The 21,878-nt window shown below is 31.7% G+C and overlaps 1 protein-coding gene and 1 pseudogene across 1 annotated transcript; one reads left to right on the top strand and one right to left on the bottom strand.

The window, feature by feature from the left end:
* Nucleotides 1-14,250: 14,250 nt before the first annotated feature.
* On the top strand, nucleotides 14,251-16,011 carry LOC126836925 (putative nuclease HARBI1; annotated as a pseudogene).
* A 127-nt stretch (nucleotides 16,012-16,138) lies between these two features.
* LOC126836923 (uncharacterized) lies at nucleotides 16,139-18,044 on the bottom strand (the record flags this gene model as incomplete). Its single annotated transcript, XM_050570644.1, has 6 exons — nucleotides 18,025-18,044; nucleotides 17,759-17,904; nucleotides 17,358-17,474; nucleotides 17,212-17,286; nucleotides 16,863-16,982; nucleotides 16,139-16,344 (listed from the first exon to the last, which is right to left on the bottom strand). Coding segments are annotated over exons 1-6 (684 nt in total), but the record flags the coding sequence as incomplete, so codon positions are not given.
* Between the last annotated feature and the right edge of the window lie 3,834 nt (nucleotides 18,045-21,878).

Here is a 21,878-nt window from a genome sequence, read left to right as displayed (position 1 = left end):
TATTTATCGATAATGATTTGTATTGTAAAATACTATTTATATTTATAAATATGACATTTTATATAGTACGATCTGTCTAAAATGTTTTATATATTTTTATCAAAGAACATATTTTGTAATGAAAATTAAAAAAAGTTTTAATGCGAAGGCGTCCAAATTTTCAATTTAATATTTCTTAAAAATATAAGCATTATCAGAGAAGAAATACCTTTTAATATGAATTATTTTCTCAGTCGTTTATACAAATTAATCTCGATAGCCTTAGCTTTAGTTTTAATATGAGTTCTTGTACGTAAATTGTGTCATGTTTACATAAATCATTTATTCTATAAGTGAGGAACTAAACATATTTTGTAATTAAAAAAATACTGGTTTTTCAAATTACCAATCATAAATCAATTAGTGTAACGTCGTCTGATATAAATGTAGTACTAATATAGATTTGAAATTTTTATTTCTTCAGTTTGGGTCTTGGAAATTCATTTTTCAATAATTTTGTTAAAGTTTGTACAGGATGTATTGCAAGGAAAAAATATTGGGGGTATACCATGCATCGACTTATATAACCTGTGCCAGCGGAGACGATCATTTCAGTGTCAGTCTACAAGTTTTAACGGAACGAGTAACATCGCACCAGCAATACATTACACAGAAGATGGAAGATGAAAATCTTTTGAAACGTTGGCAAAGCCATTGTGTAAGGATAGGCTGTAACCATAAACTTTGTAGATAATTTAATTAATTTCCAGTACCTGTAATATTTTTATTTGGACACTTGTAATTTACTAACTATAAGATCAATTTTATATCATCCAGACTTTTGGAAGTTTGTCTTAAAGTTAATTTTACTCACCTGTTTCAAGTCTATGTTCAATGTGACGTATTGGTAACGGTCACCGGTTTGTAGTGAAGGAATCTGCCACCAAGTGCCTGTGCTGTTATCGACCATTTTGCCTGGCCCATGGGCTTTGGCTGGGTCTCCTGCCCGGGCGTCAGAGACACTACACGTTTGAACGTTGCTGGCACCGCTGAACCGACAGTAAACCTCGGGACCACCATTTTCTGCTTGCCCGCACGTGGCGTTGGCTGTTACCAGTGCCCGAGACGCCAAGTTGAAAATGGACGGGTACAATGCCTTTCCTTCTGTGTCAAAACCAAATCACGTCATTGGAATAATCAAAAACACAGTTTTATATGTTGATCATAAAAAGAAAAATTAAGATAATCAATGCATGTCGGCTAAAAGTTTCATCTCTACAAAGCTGGGAAACAAATTGTTACTTTACTCGACACGGGAGAAGAACACCGAGATTTTTTTATGTTAGTTAAACGAAATAAATTAGACACTTTGACTGACTATTCGACCTAATAATTAGATACAAAGTCTGGAATTTTTTCTATATTTAGCATCTTTTTCACACAATTTTAGACGAGTGTAATAAGTACAACTTTATTTATAATAGCAATTAAAATGTTTACAACTCATAGATAAAAGAATACGATACATATATGTGTATAACAATATACTTATGGTCTATATAAAAATAAAAATATGAACAATATTCAATTACACACAAATAAATGATTATGCTATTCAAATGTTGATTCAATATCCATTATATTTCAGTATTTAATGCTTCAGTGGTGGCATCGCTAGTGTCCGCATTATTATCTTTTAAAGTTAGCGTGAACCTTATAAACGATTGTATTGCCTCGAAGTTAAAATCTCTCCTAAACAGTTGGACGAAATACACAAAAACTATGGCACTCAATACGCTAATAGTTAGAGGACGTTTTGCCGAAGCAATGCGCATGCCGTAAGTTATATTCATATTTTTGGAAATGGCTTCAATGGTTTCTAAAGATTTTTTAAGGTATTCTTCACTCAGGGACGTGGGGTATAAGAGTTTGCTATCGTAAAATTCCATCGATAGCTTATTTAGACTTGTTGTTACATGTCTGATTACGTCTTCGTTGTAGTTTAAGTCAAGAAAGTTCAATATAGGACGATGAAATAGTCTCCTTACGTACACCAATTCGTCGTCGTTATGCAAGTTCAAAAGGCTCTCAAATTTTTTCAGTTGAACGGACATACTTATATTAAAACGAGCCAAAGTAATGGGGATGTACATCAAAGCAAATTGCAACGGCGTGCTCACCACACAATCACTTGAACACAGCAACAGCTTGTTAACAAAGTGCATGTGCTTTATGATTATCTGCAATATAATGATTTTCAATAGACAAATAAATTTACTTTGGAATCGTCTAAGGCTCGTGAACCGTTCAATAATGTGTTGGTTATCTTTTATCGTGTTGTAATCTTGAAACATTTTGCTTAACGTCAAATCACAATCGATGAGCTCTCCGAAATCGCACACTAAGTATTTCAATTTATTTTTAGCGGGATTCATCAAATTACTTAAATTCAGCCGATTCCATGAGAAATATTCTTGGCCATAATTCATGTCATTCAAGTTTTGATTGTATGCTATCTGATAGGCGACTTTTTGTGCGTGTGCTAAGATCGAAGAAGATATCTCTTCAAACGAATCCTCAGATTCCTTCAGATCAGATTTTCTGAAATTTTCGTTTGTGTAGTTAGATGTAGTGTTTGGATTACATTGAGTCAAAAATTTCAAGAGGTTCGCTTCGACGTCGTTACACGTGGACGACACCACTGCTCTATTGTACTCTATATCGTCGGTTACTAACATTCTAAAGTACACCGAGTACATGTATATCCACCAAATAGAATCCATGGACGCACTCTGACCGTAGTTTTGCAGTATCGTTAACATAGACGAGGCTGAATTGTCAAAGAAAAAGTGCGGTATATCTTTGATAACATTGAAAGTCTCTTGGTTTCCGTTTTCAATTAAATATCGACTGAGCTGGACGTAATGGAAACCGCTAAAAGTAAAACTGCACTTGAGGTCATCGATGATCTTGCGTTCTAGCTTTTTGATATCGACCTTTGTATTTTTATCTGACAAAGTACTTACTAAATCCTTGTAATTGTATCCCGTGTCTGTCTCTAGTATCGTCTTGTATTCTTTATCATCGTCTAGGCAAAAACCTTGGTTATCTACACACAGGCACGCCAAAGTCGCTATCACCAGTAAATGTTTCACTGAAGTCATATTTTTTTTACCTTAAATTACAACAGTTATCCTAACGTAATGATTTTACACCGAACCCATAGTAATTTACCATCAGCACATGAATTGTTTTTTTGATATTATATAGTTTCTTGCATAAAAGATACCAAGGTTATAAGATAAGAAATGTTAATTTTATTTTTTATCGTTCTTTCAAAACAACAACACTTGTTCCCTGTAATGGTTTGGTAATAATTCAGTATTGTTTTGTAAAACTTATAGCTGAATATTTACAAAACCAATCCAATCCAAACAATGCCTACCTATAACGTTTTATATTTATTCTACACAAATGTTTTACTTATTTGTTTTTTAGCTTTAATGTCAAAAACTACGACGGTCTTAGTTTTACAATGATATATTTTTTTGTTTCATACTTTTGTGTTTGGATTGACGATAACTTTTAAACTTACTCGATCTTTTAATAATACGGCCTTTATATTAGAAATATTGCACCGAATGTAGTCAAAAAAGCAGAATATAATGGGGGTATTTTAAGTCTTAGGATCTATAAAATAAAACGATTATGTATTAATTATGATAATGTGTATTTATTTTTTCATGAGTTATTAAATACAATAATGCTTGGCAATATATGATATTATAACACATTTAAAATTCAAGTTTTAAGCATTTCTAATTAGTTTTCCTCGTCGCTATCTCCTTTTTCATTTTCAGAATCAATTTGTATTACATCTACCATACCCGAGAATCGAATAAACGATTGAATGATACCGAAGTCAGTGTCTTTTAAACTGGCAACCAGGAAATCGACAAAAACTGTAGCTCTCGTGAGACTATCTTTAAATGGAAGTATTTCCGAAGAAACTCCCTCGTCGACCATTATTCCCAAGCGTTTAGTCTCCTCTTCAATGTTTTTTAACGATTGTTTCACATGCTCTTCGTCTTTGGGTTTGGTGAATATAAGTTTGCAACCTTCTAATTTTCTTGAAAGGGTTGGCATAGTCTTAACGATTTCTATTAGGGCATTTCGAAAATCAGTTGACGTAAAAACAGAATGCTGAAAGAGGGATAGTACAGTCACGAAGTTATCGTCGTCGGACCTTATGTCTAAGAACTTTAAAAACCGATGTAATTGAGTAGACATTTTCATAATGACACCGGTTACTGTGGCATTATCGTGCAACAAACTTACGCAGGATTCGGGGAAGAATATTTTATTTGAAGTCCGTAAACACTCAATAATATATTGGATGTGCTTTTTGATAATTTGGAGCATAACGATTTTCAATATAGAAATGAATTCACTTTGATATTTCGCAGGACTTTTGAATGTTTCTTCGAAGTCTTCGCTACCAGCGATTTGGCGGTAGTTTATGACCATTTTCCTTAATGTTACATCAATGTCATCAAAATCGCCGAAGGTGCGCATAATGTAACCCAACAGTAACACTTTTTGATCCATATCCGTTTGTTTGATAGCAAATCCGGTATGGGTGTTGCCAGACAGATTACTACTTGAAAATCCGGCATTCCATTTAAGATCGCCGGAAATCGTACCAATTAGATTATTGATGGCAACAAATCTACGTTTACTTAAATATTCGCTGTTTTGCTTTCCAAAAGCGATCAATTGATCATTGAAATTGTTGTTTTCGTCACAAACTTTATCGCGTACAGAATCAGAGAGGCCCTTTTCGATTTTTAAGCAAAACGAAGACACGGTTTCTTGATTGTATTTTATTTCACCGCTGACTATCTTTTCAAAGTACATGGCGTACATGTAATTCCACCAAACCCGGTCCAATTCTGAGCGTTTGACATTGAGGCGCATAAATGTAATCATCTCCGTGGCCAGGTCCGAAAAATATTTTGATATTTTATTTACCTTTTCAAACTCTTTTCCGTTTTCCAATACACTACGTGTTAGCCAAACGTAAAGCAAACCGCTGTACAAGTGATTGCATATGAGCGCATGGCTCACTTTCCTTTTTAGTGTTTTTATGTCTGCAGGAGTTAAATTTGAAATATCCAAATTAGGTTCTTCTTTTGGGTAACCCGTGCGAATCTTTAATAGTCGGGTATACTTAGCAGGTAGATTATCAGTTCTAACACAACGAATCTCTTCGACCCATTGGCCCAATAAAATCATCGCGACTAATAAATACTTAACTGACGACATTTCTTCTATAGATCGTTACAACAGACCAGAGACAATGGTTTTACCAGACTGTTTGATATTTCAAAAGGCGAAGCTATTTGTCGATTCTTTTGTTCTGCTTCGAACAAATAGTATAATACACAAATACACAAATAAAATAGCAATATCTGTTGTAGTTGTATTCTTATTTGCATTAGCTATGTTGTACAATATCGCAATGACAATAGTATATTTTGTTTATAAATCATAAAATATATAATATTAATAAATTTAAAACGTATCATATTTAAGATTTTTGCTGTTATAAGGTTTTTTATTTTATATTTATCGCTATTTTATAGTAGATTATAGTGATGGGACTTGGAAAATCCGGATTTTCACAAAAAAACGCTTTTTAAGCTACTTAAAAATCATTTAAGTGTTAAATAATTTTACAATATAAAGCTCTATATCTAAGTAACATTTTTTTGATAAATATGTGAAAATAAAACAAAACACCAAAAAGATAAACTGCTTTTGAATTTCGGATTTGTTGAAATCCGAAAATCCGAAAGCATTTTATAGACAAAGTTAAGAGTTTTTTTTTTTTTAATTTTTATCAACAAATTTTACTTAAGTACACATCTTTATATTGTAATAGTATTTAACAATTATATGATTTTCAAATGACTTAAAAAGCGTTTTTTTGAAAAATCCGGATTTTCGGATTCTCATCACTAGTAGATTACTATATTTTATAACTGAATGTTTAGTATTTTCTAGTTTTATTTAAAAAGTATGTCATTACGACTTAAGTACACCAAATCGACCTATACCTATTTTAACCGTTAAAAAAGTTTATCTGTTTATTTTAAACGCCAGTAGTATATTATACCACAATTATAGTTTTATGACAAAAAAAAAATTAAAAAAAAAAAGAGTTTCTTACCGAATACAAAATTCGTTTAATATTCTTAATAGATAAACGCTAAGCACTATTTTTTAAAAACATTTTTCTTTAAATAAAATCTTAGATTCAATGTATTTTATTTTTTATGTATTTTTATTTTAGACGCAATGTATTTTTCTACATCAAAATATGGAAAACTATTACTTGCCGAAGAATAGTCATATTTTTACGCAAGAATAGAATTCAAATTTGTGTTTACTAACTTTTTAGTATTTTTGTTTCAGGGTTAATAACGGTTTAAATTTTATCGGATTTAGATTTTTTGATCCGGTGGTCTATTCGTTCTTACTCCCTAGATTACAAAACTAATATCTAGTTACATTTTTTATAAAACGTTATTATTTTACTGAGATATAATATCGTTAACACATTTATCACGGGGTTATAAATTCGCACGTAAATTAGGCGGCGGTCTATCTTATCTTTTTCTATGTAAGTCGTTTTCACATCATTGTAATATTTACTTTTAAAGTCATATTTTAGCTGTTTTTGCCAAACGGCATAATTGCCTGGAGACATTTCGCTGTATCTAGGCGAAGGCAAATAATATCGTATGGGCGACGCCCCGAGTATTCCGGTCACGGAGAAAAACGGTTTTTATCCTGCCTATGCATTTGCGCTCCAGCAACCCCCCCCCCCCCTTTCCTCTACCCGTGATCTTCTCTGCAACAGCCTCCCCTCCCCGCCTTCACATTTCCCATACACATGAACTATAGTATGTGTTTGTGGGTACGGCGCGGCTTTGACGTGAAAAATCATCGACGCACGTCTCCAATAACATAATATTTACCGACAAACTGATACCCCAGTATAATACTTACAGCGGCCTATATTACGTACATGTATGTGTATAAGTGTATATTATACCTTTTAGAGAGAAGAATCACAGCATGCATACACACATACGTCACACGTTCGATACACACACACACACACACACACACACACACACACACACACACACACACACACACACACACACACACACACACACACACACACACACACACACACACACACACACACACACACACACACACACACACACACACACACACACACACACACACACACACAATAAGGCCTTTCAAACCTTATAAGGCCGTACACGTGCCGATCTGCGGTATTATTAAATAAATAATATTCTAAAATATAGTGTAATATTATGTTATTTACTCGTGCCGCGTACGCGCATAAGCTCTCGTTTGTGTATCATTATTGTAACAGCCTTTCGTTTTATATTAAACGGTTTTCAAGTATATTGTAAGATTTAGGTAACGACGATGTTAGGTTTTTTTTTTTTGAATGAAGGTTACTCTTATAAGTTAATTACTTATACTTAGACATTTCGCTGAGATTCAAACGCAATAATCAAATATCAAAAAAAAATATATAAATAATAATAACAACTAGCTGCGATACGTTTCATACAGCTGAAAGACTTTTTATTATTTAGATTGTATTTGAAATAACGATCAGAATCAAGCAGCAATGCGATATCGCGTTCCTACTAGTTTAATAAAACGTTGCTTCTTTTAAAATTAATATTATTAAGTAAAACAATAACAAAACGTTGCAGATTGTATACAGATCTACTCGCTTTAATTTTTATGAACAATAATTATATTCGAATAAAATTGTGTATTGTTCAAGTCGTCCTACATCGTGTGGGGTTAAGAAAAATATAATGATATTCTCGTGGTAGTGAACTACTTAGCAAAAATGTCTAGTTTAATTTATTCCACTGTAAGGTGTACGAACAATTGTAATATACATTTTTTTTAAAAAAAGGCCAAATTATAATTATTAGCATACAATTAATAACCGTTAGTCAATGGTGTAAAGGGGATTCAGGAGGCCTAGCACCCTTAAAATATATTTAAGACCTTCGAGAAAATATTTCTAGTATGGGACAAATATAAAACATTTAATATTCCACGATAGATTCTAAAGTTATCCTAAGATAAGTTTAAAAAAAATACTGCTTAATCTATTGTTTTTTATTTTCAATACATTGTTGACTTTAAGACAAATTATGCTTTTGCAATACAATGTTGATTCATGATTGATACAGCTGGTATATCTTATACACTATAGTAGGTACGTTGCTGAAATGTATATTTACATAGCACATACATATTCTTGTAATTATTGCACCGGGTTGGCTGTAAAACCCTGGTGTTTTATTTACCTGCTGAGTATACACAAGTTAAACTACCTTAAATGTCTCTTCTACCGGTATTTCATTAACGGGGGCCGCATCGATCAAGATTAAAAAAGGGCTCCTTGTCTCCGCAACTGTACACTCAATAATATTTATCCCTACAATAATATTAATACAAATCCCTATCTTGTATTTTTTTTTTGTGAAACAGTAATCTAGTAAAACAAGCCCTGCTTTTATTAGCGTTCACGTTTCTAGGAGAATTTATACAGTCCGACAAAAGCTGGAAATTATATAAAAACCATAGTTAAATTCATTAGGTTGATGATTCATAAAAACTTTTATAGCTAAATAAACTCTAATTGGATTTGTGTTTGCATACGCAATTAAAGCGGGCCTATGGTAGATTCTACTACGCTCAGATCAGTCTTTTTCGTATGACGGCTCAAGGGAGGAGCGTTGAGTATAATAATATGTAGTTAACTTTTAAGTTTTAACCCTTGTCTTTAATCCGCAGATCGCACTGTTTGTCTTGGCTGTCGCTCACAAAAAGTTTTAAGTGCTTTAATCTAGTATCCCGAGTCTTATTTAGTACAAGAGTATTCCGATTGAAATACACATATCCATTTTCACTACATTTCAAGCATTTATACAACTTGAGATATTCATTATGGATACTAAAAAAAATATATTTGCAATAATTTTGGCTCTCCAAGTTCGTACTTGCATGTATCAATCATACTTAAATAAATGGCAAGATTGCTGAATGGCAAAAAATAATTATTTGTAAAGGACATTTTGTTGGGCATTTTCAGTTATTACTCAAGAACACTGTTTTATTGGATTTTTGATGACGCCTTACATCAAATCGTTAGCGTTAGGATGCCCTCAAAGTATATAAGACAAGATAGGGATTTGCCTACGTTTAAACGAAAATCTTCTAGCGACAATGTAACAGCTAAAAACACTAGTTCTAACAGAATATTTTTTAAAACCAGTTTTTCAACTAGTATTTACGTATTTACATTGCAATGTGTTGTTAAAGCTATTATTCTCATTTTCAGCGTAGTTCCATAAATACATTGTATATTGTATCCTTTAACGGTGTTATTCTACTATGTAGCAATCGTTGAATTTATTTTGACATAAGGGACAAAAAAAAATGTATTTTTCTTTTTCTTGCGGAGTGCAAATCTAGCCACAAATAATTTTTCTAAGTTTGTGGATTTTTATTATTTTTCAAGTGTTTACCTCAAAAGAATTGAGATTCTGGGTCTTTGATTAAAATTAAAACAATAGTAAGGACATGTACGTCCAAGTCTGTTCAATACTTCTTAGTCAGCTGCTGCCAACATGAAATACATTCCATACAGTTGACTGGTTAGGTGTAGTTAAAATTTTTATTTTGCTGGTGATCTGTATTTCGGTGTCTCGTCAATGAGTCATTCTACATAGTTCATGGTCTGCGACAGTCGTGTATAATAGGTAGTGTATAATTAGATAACGTTCATTACAATCTATACATAAAAAAATGGCTTGAAAAAAGCTTTAAAACATAATATATACAGCGCAGACGATTTCTATCCGACTAAAACTTTGTATAATAACAATAAATATGAAAGAATAAACATTCAGTTTTATTATTAAAACTCTTTTCTTTTACATTTGTTTTAAAGTATTAGAATACACCTATACATATAAATCCAAAACGTAAGCCCGCTTTAATTGCGTATGCAAACACAAATCCAATTAGAGTTTATTTAGCTGTAAAAGTTTTTATGAATCATCGACCTAATGAATTTAACTATGGTTTTTATATAATTTCCAGCTTTTGTCGGACTGTATAAATTCTCCTAGAAACGTGAACGCTAATAAAAGCAGGGCTTGTTTTACTAGATTACTGTTTCACAAAAAAAAAAACATTATTTTACGTTTCTTTTTATGTACAGGTATATCCTCTCGATAATTATTGAATGGAAAAACATGTCCAACGCATGACAGTGTAATTATTATTTCACTACACTGTCGTTTTATTTTATTATACTAAAAAGTCTTTGTGTACCTTGGGTGCAGTTATTTCTGGGCCAGGAAGTTTCAAGTAATTAACTTATAAGAGTAACCTTCCTTCAAAAAAAAAAAACCTAACATCGTCGATACCTAAATCTGTAATTAAATATATTTCAATCATTTATATATATATATATATATATATACTTCGGGTACAATCGGCTATAAATATTTTTGAGTGTACAGTTGCGGAGACAAGGAGCCCTTTTTTAATCTTGATCGATGCGGCCCCCGTTAATGAAATACCGGTAGAAGAGACATTTAAGGTAGTTTAACTTGTGTATACTCAGCAGGTAAATAAAACACCAGGGTTTTACAGCCAACCCGGTGCAATAATTACAAGAATATGTATGTGCTATGTAAATATACATTTCAGCAACGTACCTACTATAGTGTATAAGATATACCAGCTGTATCAATCATGAATCAACATTGTATTGCAAAAGCATAATTTGTCTTAAAGTCAACAATGTATTGAAAATAAAAAACAATAGATTAAGCAGTATTTTTTTTAAACTTATCTTAGGATAACTTTAGAATCTATCGTGGAATATTAAATGTTTTATATTTGTCCCATACTAGAAATATTTTCTCGAAGGTCTTAAATATATTTTAAGGGTGCTAGGCCTCCTGAATCCCCTTTACACCATTGACTAACGGTTATTAATTGTATGCTAATAATTATAATTTGGCCTTTTTTTAAAAAAAATGTATATTACAATTGTTCGTACACCTTACAGTGGAATAAATTAAACTAGACATTTTTGCTAAGTAGTTCACTACCACGAGAATATCATTATATTTTTCTTAACCCCACACGATGTAGGACGACTTGAACAATACACAATTTTATTCGAATATAATTATTGTTCATAAAAATTAAAGCGAGTAGATCTGTATACAATCTGCAACGTTTTGTTATTGTTTTACTTAATAATATTAATTTTAAAAGAAGCAACGTTTTATTAAACTAGTAGGAACGCGATATCGCATTGCTGCTTGATTCTGATCGTTATTTCAAATACAATCTAAATAATAAAAAATCTTTCAGCTGTATGAAACGTATCGCAGCTGGTTGTTATTATTATTTATATATATTTTTTTGATATTTGATTATCGCGTTTGAATCTCAGCGAAATGTCTAAGTATAAGTAATTAACTTATAAGAGTAACCTTCATTCAAAAAAAAAAAACCTAACATCGTCGTTACCTAAATCTTACAATATACTTGAAAACCGTTTAATATAAAACGAAAGGCTGTTACAATAATGATACACAAACGAGAGCTTATGCGCGTACGCGGCACGAGTAAATAACATAATATTACACTATTTTTTAGAATATTATTTATTTAATAATACCGCAGATCAGCACGTGTACGTCCTTATAAGGTTTGAAAGGCCTTATTGTGTGTGTGTGTGTGTGTGTGTGTATCGAACGTGTGACGTATGTGTGTATGCATGCTGTGATTCTTCTCTCTAAAGGGTATAATATACACTTATACACATACATGTACGTAATATAGGCCGCTGTAAGTATTATACTGGGTTATCAGTTTGTCGGTAAATATTATGTTATTGGAGACGTGCGTCGATGATTTTTCACGTCAAAGCCGCGCCGTACCCACAAACACATACTATAGTTCATGTGTATGGGAAATGTGAAGGCGGGGAGGGGAGGCTGTTGCAGAGAAGATCACGGGTAGAGGAAAGGGGGGGGGGATGCTGGAGCGCAAATGCATAGGCAGGATAAAAACCGTTTTTCTCCGTGACCGGAATACTCGGGGCGTCGCCCATACGATATTATTTGCCTTCGCCTAGATATTATTATTACAGAATAGATAGACAAACGCACAAGCACATACAAACAGAGAGAGAAAGATCAGAGACGAGAGCACCAGCGGCCGGCCAAATCCAACGGATTTCCGTCGGTATTGCATTTTTTTTTTTTTTTGTTGGCATCTGCAATAGGATTACCAATTACTTTTGGCGATAAAAGGTTTTTGGGATTTTAACCACACGCACACACATGTTGTAAGATGTAGCGCAGGTTACAACCGTACTCGTTATACGGTGGCAGTGGCTCTGGCCAAAGTATACAAGCTGGAGGAAACCGTACCTCTAAAAGTATAGCGATAAATTAACGGGCAGCAGGCGCGTTAAAAACGAATAACGTACCGGAAAACATTATTGCCACGCGTGGTGTTCGGCCTAATTGTTTACAAAAAAATTTAAAAAACGTACCGTTTCCGGCGTTTACCGTAATAAATAGTTTTTGTACATTAACGCGGGTTAAACAGTTGGTCGGCGTTTTCGCCATCGTTGTCGCCGCGTTTAATGGTCGACAAACGACCGGTCGTTTATAGTTTTTATTTATTACTATTATTTTAATTTTTCGCCTATAACTATTTTACAACTCTTTCAACAGCTTTTACACAACGACCCGGGTCTTTGCTCTCTCTCTCTCTCTCTCTGTTTGTCAGCTCCTTAAATCCAAGGAACTCACTATAGTATAATGATATTATAGAACGTCCGACCGTTTGTCTTTTACCGGTAGCCGCCGCCGCCGCCGCCGGTAAAACGTGTTTCGTGCTGATGTCGTACTTGGTAGAAGAAAAAAAAAGGAATAGGAAAAAAATGAAGTATAATAATTACAAGACGGCCGAGTGAATAATAATAATAAATAGAAATACCGGAGGTGCCTATACCAGGATTTCGATGAACGCGGGGGAACGCGCTGACAGATCTCTTTATTGTTATGTGTTATTAAATACCAAGCACAAACAAACGCATTAGGCGACCCGTACTTAGGACGATGGAGATGATGTATTATAATACGTTTTTCTAATGAAACGACGTGCATGAAATCTCCCGGTTCTCCGGTGTTAATCTCGTAATAGAAAAAACGACGCCGGTAAAACGACTGCCATTTTATATACTACAAACAACACAGAAAATTTGTTTACATTTAACTCCTACATTTCTATGTGTTTATTTAGTCTGGATCGTCCTATGCCATCGACGGTCCACCAAGTCGTCGACGACCGTCGGTCATTCCGTTAAGTGGTTCGCTCTTCATATGGAAACTCATCCTGTGGAATGCCGCAAACGTGCCCAAGTGCTTGTGTGTGTTTGTACTTGGATTTATGTCAGACATAAGTCTCTAGCGCTGACGCGAAATATTCGTAGTACTCGGCAGCGTGCGTGGTTAGCCTGGATAATATTACTTATTATTATTATTATTTTTTTTTTGACAAAAGGAGTTCGAGTCCGGGTTGGACATCGCATACGAATTAAGAGTTTACTTTAGTCGTCCTCCCGGGCTTAATCGGTATTAAACGCCAGTTACATCTTCTGAAAGTGAGAAACGATCACTTTTGTATTAAAAAATAATAATATCAAAATAAAGACTCTATGCCCGAACGATAGAGGCGAATGAATGGCTTTTAATGCAGTAAATGAGATTACACAACGAAAACAACAAACCACGTATCTCTTAGGCCCGGTTTTTCAATAACATTTATCCGTCAGATAACTCAAATTATCTGACAGATAATAAAAAATTGACAAATTTCGGGTTTTCAATGTCGGGATAACCCTTATCCGACGGATAAGTTATCCGTTACTTTTTGTATCAAATAAATCTTATTCGACAGATAACTAACAGCTGATAACAGAAATATGGTTTGTTATCATAATTTATCATATTATTATTAATTTTTAATTAAAGTCAAAAAGTATTACCAAGTTCAATTGAGCACCTTTTTAAACTTTTAAGTTTAAGTAGTATGGATAATGTGGAAGTTGATTTTTTGTATGATGATGACGAGGAAATTATTGAATATTTAAACTACCAACGTAGACCGTATACTATACAGCAAAGAGTGGATCATTTTACTAGGTGGGATGACTACGATTTTAGAGTTAGGTTTAGACTGTCTAAAGACGTTGTGGAGCAAATATTAGCCTTAATTATTGACGAAATAACATCACAAACCAATTGGTAAGATTAGAAAGGGGGTGTAAAAATATATAAATTTTTAATAATGACATATAATAAAGTATGTTAACTTTGTAGGGCTGTTAACATTGGAATAATATTATTAGTTTAAAAGTTGACTGTAGGCATTATTTGCTTGCCATGCGATTTATTTTAGTATGAAATTAGAAATAAATTATTACAAACAGCTTGAATATGATCATATTAAGTTAGTGTGAGTAGCGAGTGTAGTATACATTGACAATAACTAATTTGTAGCGACATAATTAAATTGAATTTTGATTAGAAAGAGTATGGACTATTGTTTAGAAAATCTTAATTTTTTTCAACATCCTTCTTTTAAAAAAAATTGTATGTATCCTAAAGGAACTCTGCTATATCTCCAATGAATAAACTTCTATTAACACTCCGCTTATATGCTACTGGAAGCTTTCTTATTACTGCTGGAGACTTCCTTGGTGTGAGAAAGTCTACAGCTTACAGAGTTGTTAGAGATGTAAGCTATTCGATCGCTCGGCTTCGTTCTCAATTTATTTGTATGCCTTCAACGGAAGAAGCTCTGAACATGCTGCAAAGAGACTTCTATAGAATCGCTAGATTTCCTAGAACTATTGGTGCTATTGATTGTACGCATATTATACACTTATTAAATTATTACTTCTTAGCTTATAGCCTGTCCAGTTAATTTTGACCCTTGACCTAGATTCGGCAATATGTTTCGAGTGAGAAAAAATAAATTTACGTAGATGTTGAATATGGAAAATGAAGAGGGAAATGTTTAAAAAAAATTGGAAACATCTAACCTTTTTATTCTTAATTTTTAATAAATATTTGTATTTAAAATTATTTACTTTTTATTATTAATATAAACACTACCTAAATGTCAGAAAGGTCAATATGGACAAGACAGGTTATAAAACCATGTTAATTTTATTCAAATTAAAAAAAATCAAACCACTTGAATTGATTTGTTTTTAGGAGGCCCCGATGCCGAGTATTTTAGGAACCGTAAAGGCTACTTTTCTTTAAATGTCCAAACGGTTGTTTCTCCAAACCTAAGAATTATGGATATTGTAGCCCGTTAGCCTGGTTCTTGTCATGACCAGACAATATTTAGCAGTTCTAAAATTTACAGGGATTTAAACAATGGTAACTGGGGAAATAGCTTAATTGTAGCTGATAGCGGCTACAAAAATACTCGATTTGTTGTAACACCTTTTTTAAACCCTCAAAATAATATTGAAGAATTATATAACGAATCCATAATTAGAACCCGAAATCCTGCGAAAGGTGTTATGGAGTTATTAAAAGACGATTGCCCATTTTATCACTTGGATTGCGTTTAAAATTGGAAACTGCCCAAGCCGTTATAGTAGCATGCTCTGTGTTACACAACATTGCGTGTGAAAACAACGATGTAGAAGCCCCTGATTTAATAAATATAATATTGCCACAAAATGAGCAAAATGTTGATAATATTTTACATGATGCAGCAGAGGTAGGATGCGCAAGGGCACAGTTAATTGATGAGTATTTTTCACAACTATAATTTGTTTAACTTTTATAACCTAAAATACAAAATAATAAATTAATTCTTATATAATATATTTTTTATTATTTATTTAAATAATTATAAGGCACAGAGAATTAATTTAAACAAGGTTTAATATTTTTTTTTTACTTTCAATTTCCAACTTTAATAATTCAATTTTTAAAGCATGCTCTTCAGCCATATATTTTAATTTTGCCTCATGTTCAGCAGACGACTGCAACATTTGTTGTTCTAAAAACTGCTGCTGTAAAGACACTAAATCCATTTTATTGTCTGCTAGCTCTTCAAATTTTAAGCCAGCTGATGACATACAACGTTTCTTATTTACAGCTTAAAATATATAATAAAAAAATATTTATTTTCATTTAGAACATAGGACATTTCATTTAAATTGATGCTTGGATTATATTAGTTTTACTTATACAATAGCTAGGTAACTATTTATAGTTTAATACATTGAAAGTGAAGTAAAAAATTGTAGAAAAAGGACTCTAATTTTTTACTTTTAATGTAGATCACCTATTGTACCAATGCTATTTAAAGTAAATATAAATAATTTATTGTATATACTTACTTGATTTCTACTTACCCAGAGGCTACATTTTAACATAATTTTAAATATCAAATTAAATATTAACACTAATTGTACAGTCTACTTCCTTAGTATGTACATACTTGATTTATACTTACCTACAGGCTACATTTTTACATAATTTTAAATATTATATTAAATATTAATGCTTATTGAAGTGTTAAATAATTGGTTAATTCACATTGTACAGTCTACTTACATCAAACACTCTACTTACTACTTGTTTTCTTACTTTTACTAGGTTTAAGACACTTACTTCGTTTTTTGAATTTACAATTATTTTTACCAACAGCAAGTTTTGAATTTTTTTCTTTGGTCCTTAAACATTTTGTTGCATTAAGAGGAGACCACAAACTATCATCATTATGTGTATCTACTGTAACATTAATTTAATATTTATTAAACTTAAAATCTCAATTACACACAATTTTAAACATACAAATATAAATTGCAAATGGTTAGACAATAATGACTAGTGCATACAATGAATACTATCATTCATAAATCATAATGACCGAACCATTTGCAATCGTTAAACGTATGGTTGTTAAGACCAAGTTTTATAAAGCATACACTAAATTTAATATTGGTAAAAATGTTTTTACTTTGGCTAGTTGACTGTACGTTCTCTGGATCGACATGGCTGGTGGTCAAACATGCTGGTTGCGATTCTTTGTAAGCTGTAATATTAATATAATAATTTTCTTACATGAAAGACTATAGAGTGAATCAATAACTGTTAAGTAATTACTGTTATAAGAAGATGGTTCATTATATATTAGTATACCATCATGATCAAGCGAATCTTCTTCGCTTACAACCAAAACTTCCTCATATTGCTCGTGTATTTCGGGAGCAGACGGAATTACTATACAATATTTAAAATAAAACAATCACCCAATTTAATATTATATCTATAATTTATAAATTGCTAAATTCAAATGCTAAGGGGTTATTGAAAATTTTTATAAATGTTTGTATTTACTGCATGCATGCATAAATCTACTTCGCAGGGTTAAAATTAACAATCATTATCATTAAAAAGGTATAATTAAAACCAAATAAAACTATTACAAAAATTGTATAGTAAAATGAATAGTATTAACTATTTAAATATCTTTCTAATAAAATATTGTAAAGAAAAAAACTTACATATAGGCGCATCACTATCAAAAGTACTCGGTAAACCTTCAGCAGAAATTTGTATAGTCGAGTAGAGATTTTTTTCTAGCTCACTTTGCGCCTCATAAGGTTTTATATGTGGACCACCACCAGTTTCAAATAAGGTTTTTTTGGACCTCCCTTAGCATTTTTTTTATACTTTCGTATTTTTGACGCAAGTTAATAGAATCTCTTGGCTATAAAACAGTTTTAATACAGTGTAATTATTATAATATATTAATATAATTCATACTTACACAGCCATTAGTTTTAGCATTATAGAATTCAGCAATTTTTATCCAAGTTTTATTCTTGTCATTCCACGTAACTGCATTAGACGTTTTATTTTCTAATATATGCTTGTAGTCTAGAGCTATTTTTAGTAACAATTCTTTTTCAAGAAATGAAAAATTACTAGACCTACTTCTTTTGTTAGACATTTTAAAAACAATTCACAAACATTAAAATTTCAAACTGAAATCGCCGATCCGGTTTATAGTTTTTAAATTGTTATTTTTTGATAACACACAATCAGCGATATCGTCCAATCACAATCGACACAGTTTGTACCATGATCAAAAAGATCCATTTAATACAATTTCACCTTCAGTTAACTAACTGCAGGTTATCTAACTGTAGGATGAAGAGAGAAAAACGGAAAGTAAGCTTGGTCGTAGCTTTAAATAAAGAAAGTGAAATAAATTAAAAAAAAACGAATTTCAGTTGATACAATAAACGAAAATTATGGTTTACAGCGATTTGTAACTAAAAATACAAAACATTTGTTTTCGGCGCTTAATATTAGTGACGATTTTTTGAATGACGATCCCAGTACTTGGTCTATAAATAAAAATTATATGTCAGCATATAATAAAGTGCAATCATTATTTGTTGTGAATGATCCTGTCGAAAAAGGAATTGCTTTAATGACACAATTTAACAATTCTTTAACGACAGATGAGGAACAAAAACAATATATTTTACAAGTAGTAGAAAAACATAGAAATGAGTTTCCTGATTGCAACAAATCAGTTTTAAAAAATATTTAGAAAAAGTTGTTTCTGAACATTTATACTAAAATAATAAAGTGTTTGATTAATATTGTGTTATGTATAGTTAAAAATATGTAAATTAAATAAATTGTAATCAAATATAACAGCTAAAATTCATAACGATAAGTATTTTATTATTTCACACATAATACACATTTTTCAGTAAAACGTTCATTTTGACAAAATGACAAAAAAAAGCATAAGTTGTTAACATTAGTGAAAAATGTGTTTTTCACTAGAAACATACATAACGTTCAATAAAATAAAGTATTAAAAATTAAAAAAAATTTTTTTTTTTAGTTACTTCAAGCTTAATTGAAAATTGACCTTTTAATTACGATTTTTTGTTAATTACGTAATTCATTTTTAACTTAGGATTTTGAAACTCACACAGTTGTACTCAATGCAAAAAATACTACAATTGTAAAACTGATGTACTAATGATGATTTTTTACCAAAAATGTTATAATTTAAGTCATTTTTTTATTTTTTGAGAATTTTTGGTCAATTTACTTAAAACGTGTTGAGCGACCAGTAAAAATTTTTTTTTTATCTCAAATTTTCCGCAAGTCTCTTTTTTTGTGTATAGAACATATTTAAATGTTAGCCATTAACATTTCGTTGATCGATTTTTTTTGTGCCACCCTAATACCTACTTACGTTTTGTGCTATTATTTTTTTTCAACTTACACTTGTTTAATTATATGCATTATATAATTATATAATATATTATTATTATTATTATTATTATTACATTATTATATATTATTACATTATATATTATATAAACATATAAATCAACCGGGATTTGGGGAAATGGGTCCCGATAGGCTACATATATTTTATACACTTGTTCATTGATCAAAACTCGACTTGAAGTAAGTTCAGGGGTTCAGTAAGTTCATCTACACGTTGAAAATTCCTCAAATCATTTTGCTTAAACATGTTGTGATTAAAGAAATAGCTCAACTCCCTTGGAGTGTAAAAACAAAACTAGAAAATCTACATTAATTCTTAGACAAGTTTTGAATTCAACAAACAAATATTAGAAATCAATTTTCAAAAACTATTCAAACATACAAAACGGTAATATAAATTTCTTACAACTTTGGGGGGGGGGGTCGATTTAAATAATAATTAAAAAGTCGTCAAGTGATTCAGGTTAAGTTTAACTCTGTAAAGACATACCAGTTCTTTGGCAACGTCACTAGGTCATGTAGGAAACATATTTTTTGTTTTTTGTGTGTAAAAAAATCGGGTTTAACTTTTGAAAACGTTTCAAATTTAATGTTATTTAATTACGAGAAATTGCAATTTTCAAATGAAAATCCGCTTCCTACATACCTAACATAGTAGTAAAGTAGAACTCCAATATCTTTACAGAACTGAAATCGAACCGTGTTATGTAGTAGGCATTTTTTTCTGGTCCTTTAAGTTTACTATTTCCCGTCTTATGTCATTGGTCGGTCGCCTTTGCCGAATCGACTGGCAAACGGTACTCGGTTTATGCGCTCCTGGTATCCGAGGGGCCCAAATAACGGAATTTTCGGTACGATGGGATAGCTTGGCTCGCTCCCGGATCACAAAAGGGGAAGGCACCCTCGGGCTAAGTGACGCTAACGGTACCAGGAGCGCATAAGACGAACGCCGTATTCGTCAAAAGCCATCGCCGGCAAAGGTAATGCCGCCTTTTTGACCTTTTTAGCAATTTTTGTACAGCGAACGATTGGTGGCAAAATAAATCGTAGATAATTATCAATTTTAAAAAAATAGCTTCAACATTACCTATATAGATTAACCGGTAAATTAATTGACATGGTCGGTTAGGTTACACTCTCTTTCTTCTTAAATATTGCCATTGCAAAACTCCTTAAAAACAGACCGCATGCAATCCCCTTAATGGTTTTATTTCACACATTCATTCGTTTATCTTACATACAGAGTGATTTTTTTTTTTTTAACATAAGACACTCAATATCTCGCTTTTAAACTCTTATAACTGAGGCGCATAGAGCCAGAACAGCCTAACCCACAAAGGACGTAGGACGGGCATTTAAAGTTTTGACTACTTTTTTAATTTTTTTTTTTCTTATTAAATCCACTCCAAGGAAAATAACAAAAACTCATTATTATGTATAAATCCTTGCCTTTTAAACCATCTATAGAGTACTACTCAATTTAAAGTTATAAATTATATTTCATAATCACAGTGCCAAAAACAATCATGTGCTGCCATCTAGTGAATAATTTTTTTGTGGGATAGCCATAGTGCATTTCAAATATTATATCAATCTGAAACGTTTTATCACATAAAACAGATTTTGATTTTTTGTGGGTTAGGCTGTTCTGGCTCTATGCGCCTCAACTTAAAATGTAATTATCCAAAACTGGTTATCAAGCAATCGACATTTTTAGTGAAATATTCTTAATTTAAAAAATAATAAATATATATACGTTACCGTTTAAGTTTCAAAAGTTGCTATAAAAAAAAACTATTTTTGGAGGGACAAAAGAGAAACATAATAATTTGTGGAAAATTGATATCACATTATATTATAAAAACACAATGGAAAAATGTAATCATTATTTAAACCCAGTGAGATATTGAGTGGGCCATGATAAAAAAAATCATTCTGTATTATACAATGTATTACACCAAACACTATTTTACATGTACCTATCTATATAGGTATACAGTACCTTAACAGATTAATGTCATTTTTCTGTGTCGAGTAAAATTTTTAATGACTAAATTACATAGTTTAATTATTAAACAAATTAAGTATTAAACAACTTAATGCCTGATTGAATATCTTATTTTGTATCTGAATATCAATATAAAAAAAAAAGGATTTAAAATCCTATTAAAATATATTGCCCATTCCGACCACAACTATAATTCTTAAGGTATTATGAACACCATTTAGGTTTGTATATCCTCCCTGTATTTTATGGGAGTACAAAACTATATTTTGTAGACATATTACAATATGTACAGATATAACGGACTCAAAATATGGATCACAAGTCTTGAATAAAACCAAATTATAAGGTTTCCT

This window comes from Adelges cooleyi, unplaced genomic scaffold (genome assembly GCF_023614345.1).
Source record: "Adelges cooleyi isolate 19-005CV unplaced genomic scaffold, UGA_ACOO_1.1 ACOO_flye_CR_arks_rails_tigmint_CR_PRNA_247, whole genome shotgun sequence".
Classification (NCBI taxonomy): domain Eukaryota; kingdom Metazoa; phylum Arthropoda; class Insecta; order Hemiptera; family Adelgidae; genus Adelges; species Adelges cooleyi.
Note: the sequence above shows the minus strand (reverse complement) of the source record. Positions and strands in the feature narration are given on the sequence as shown.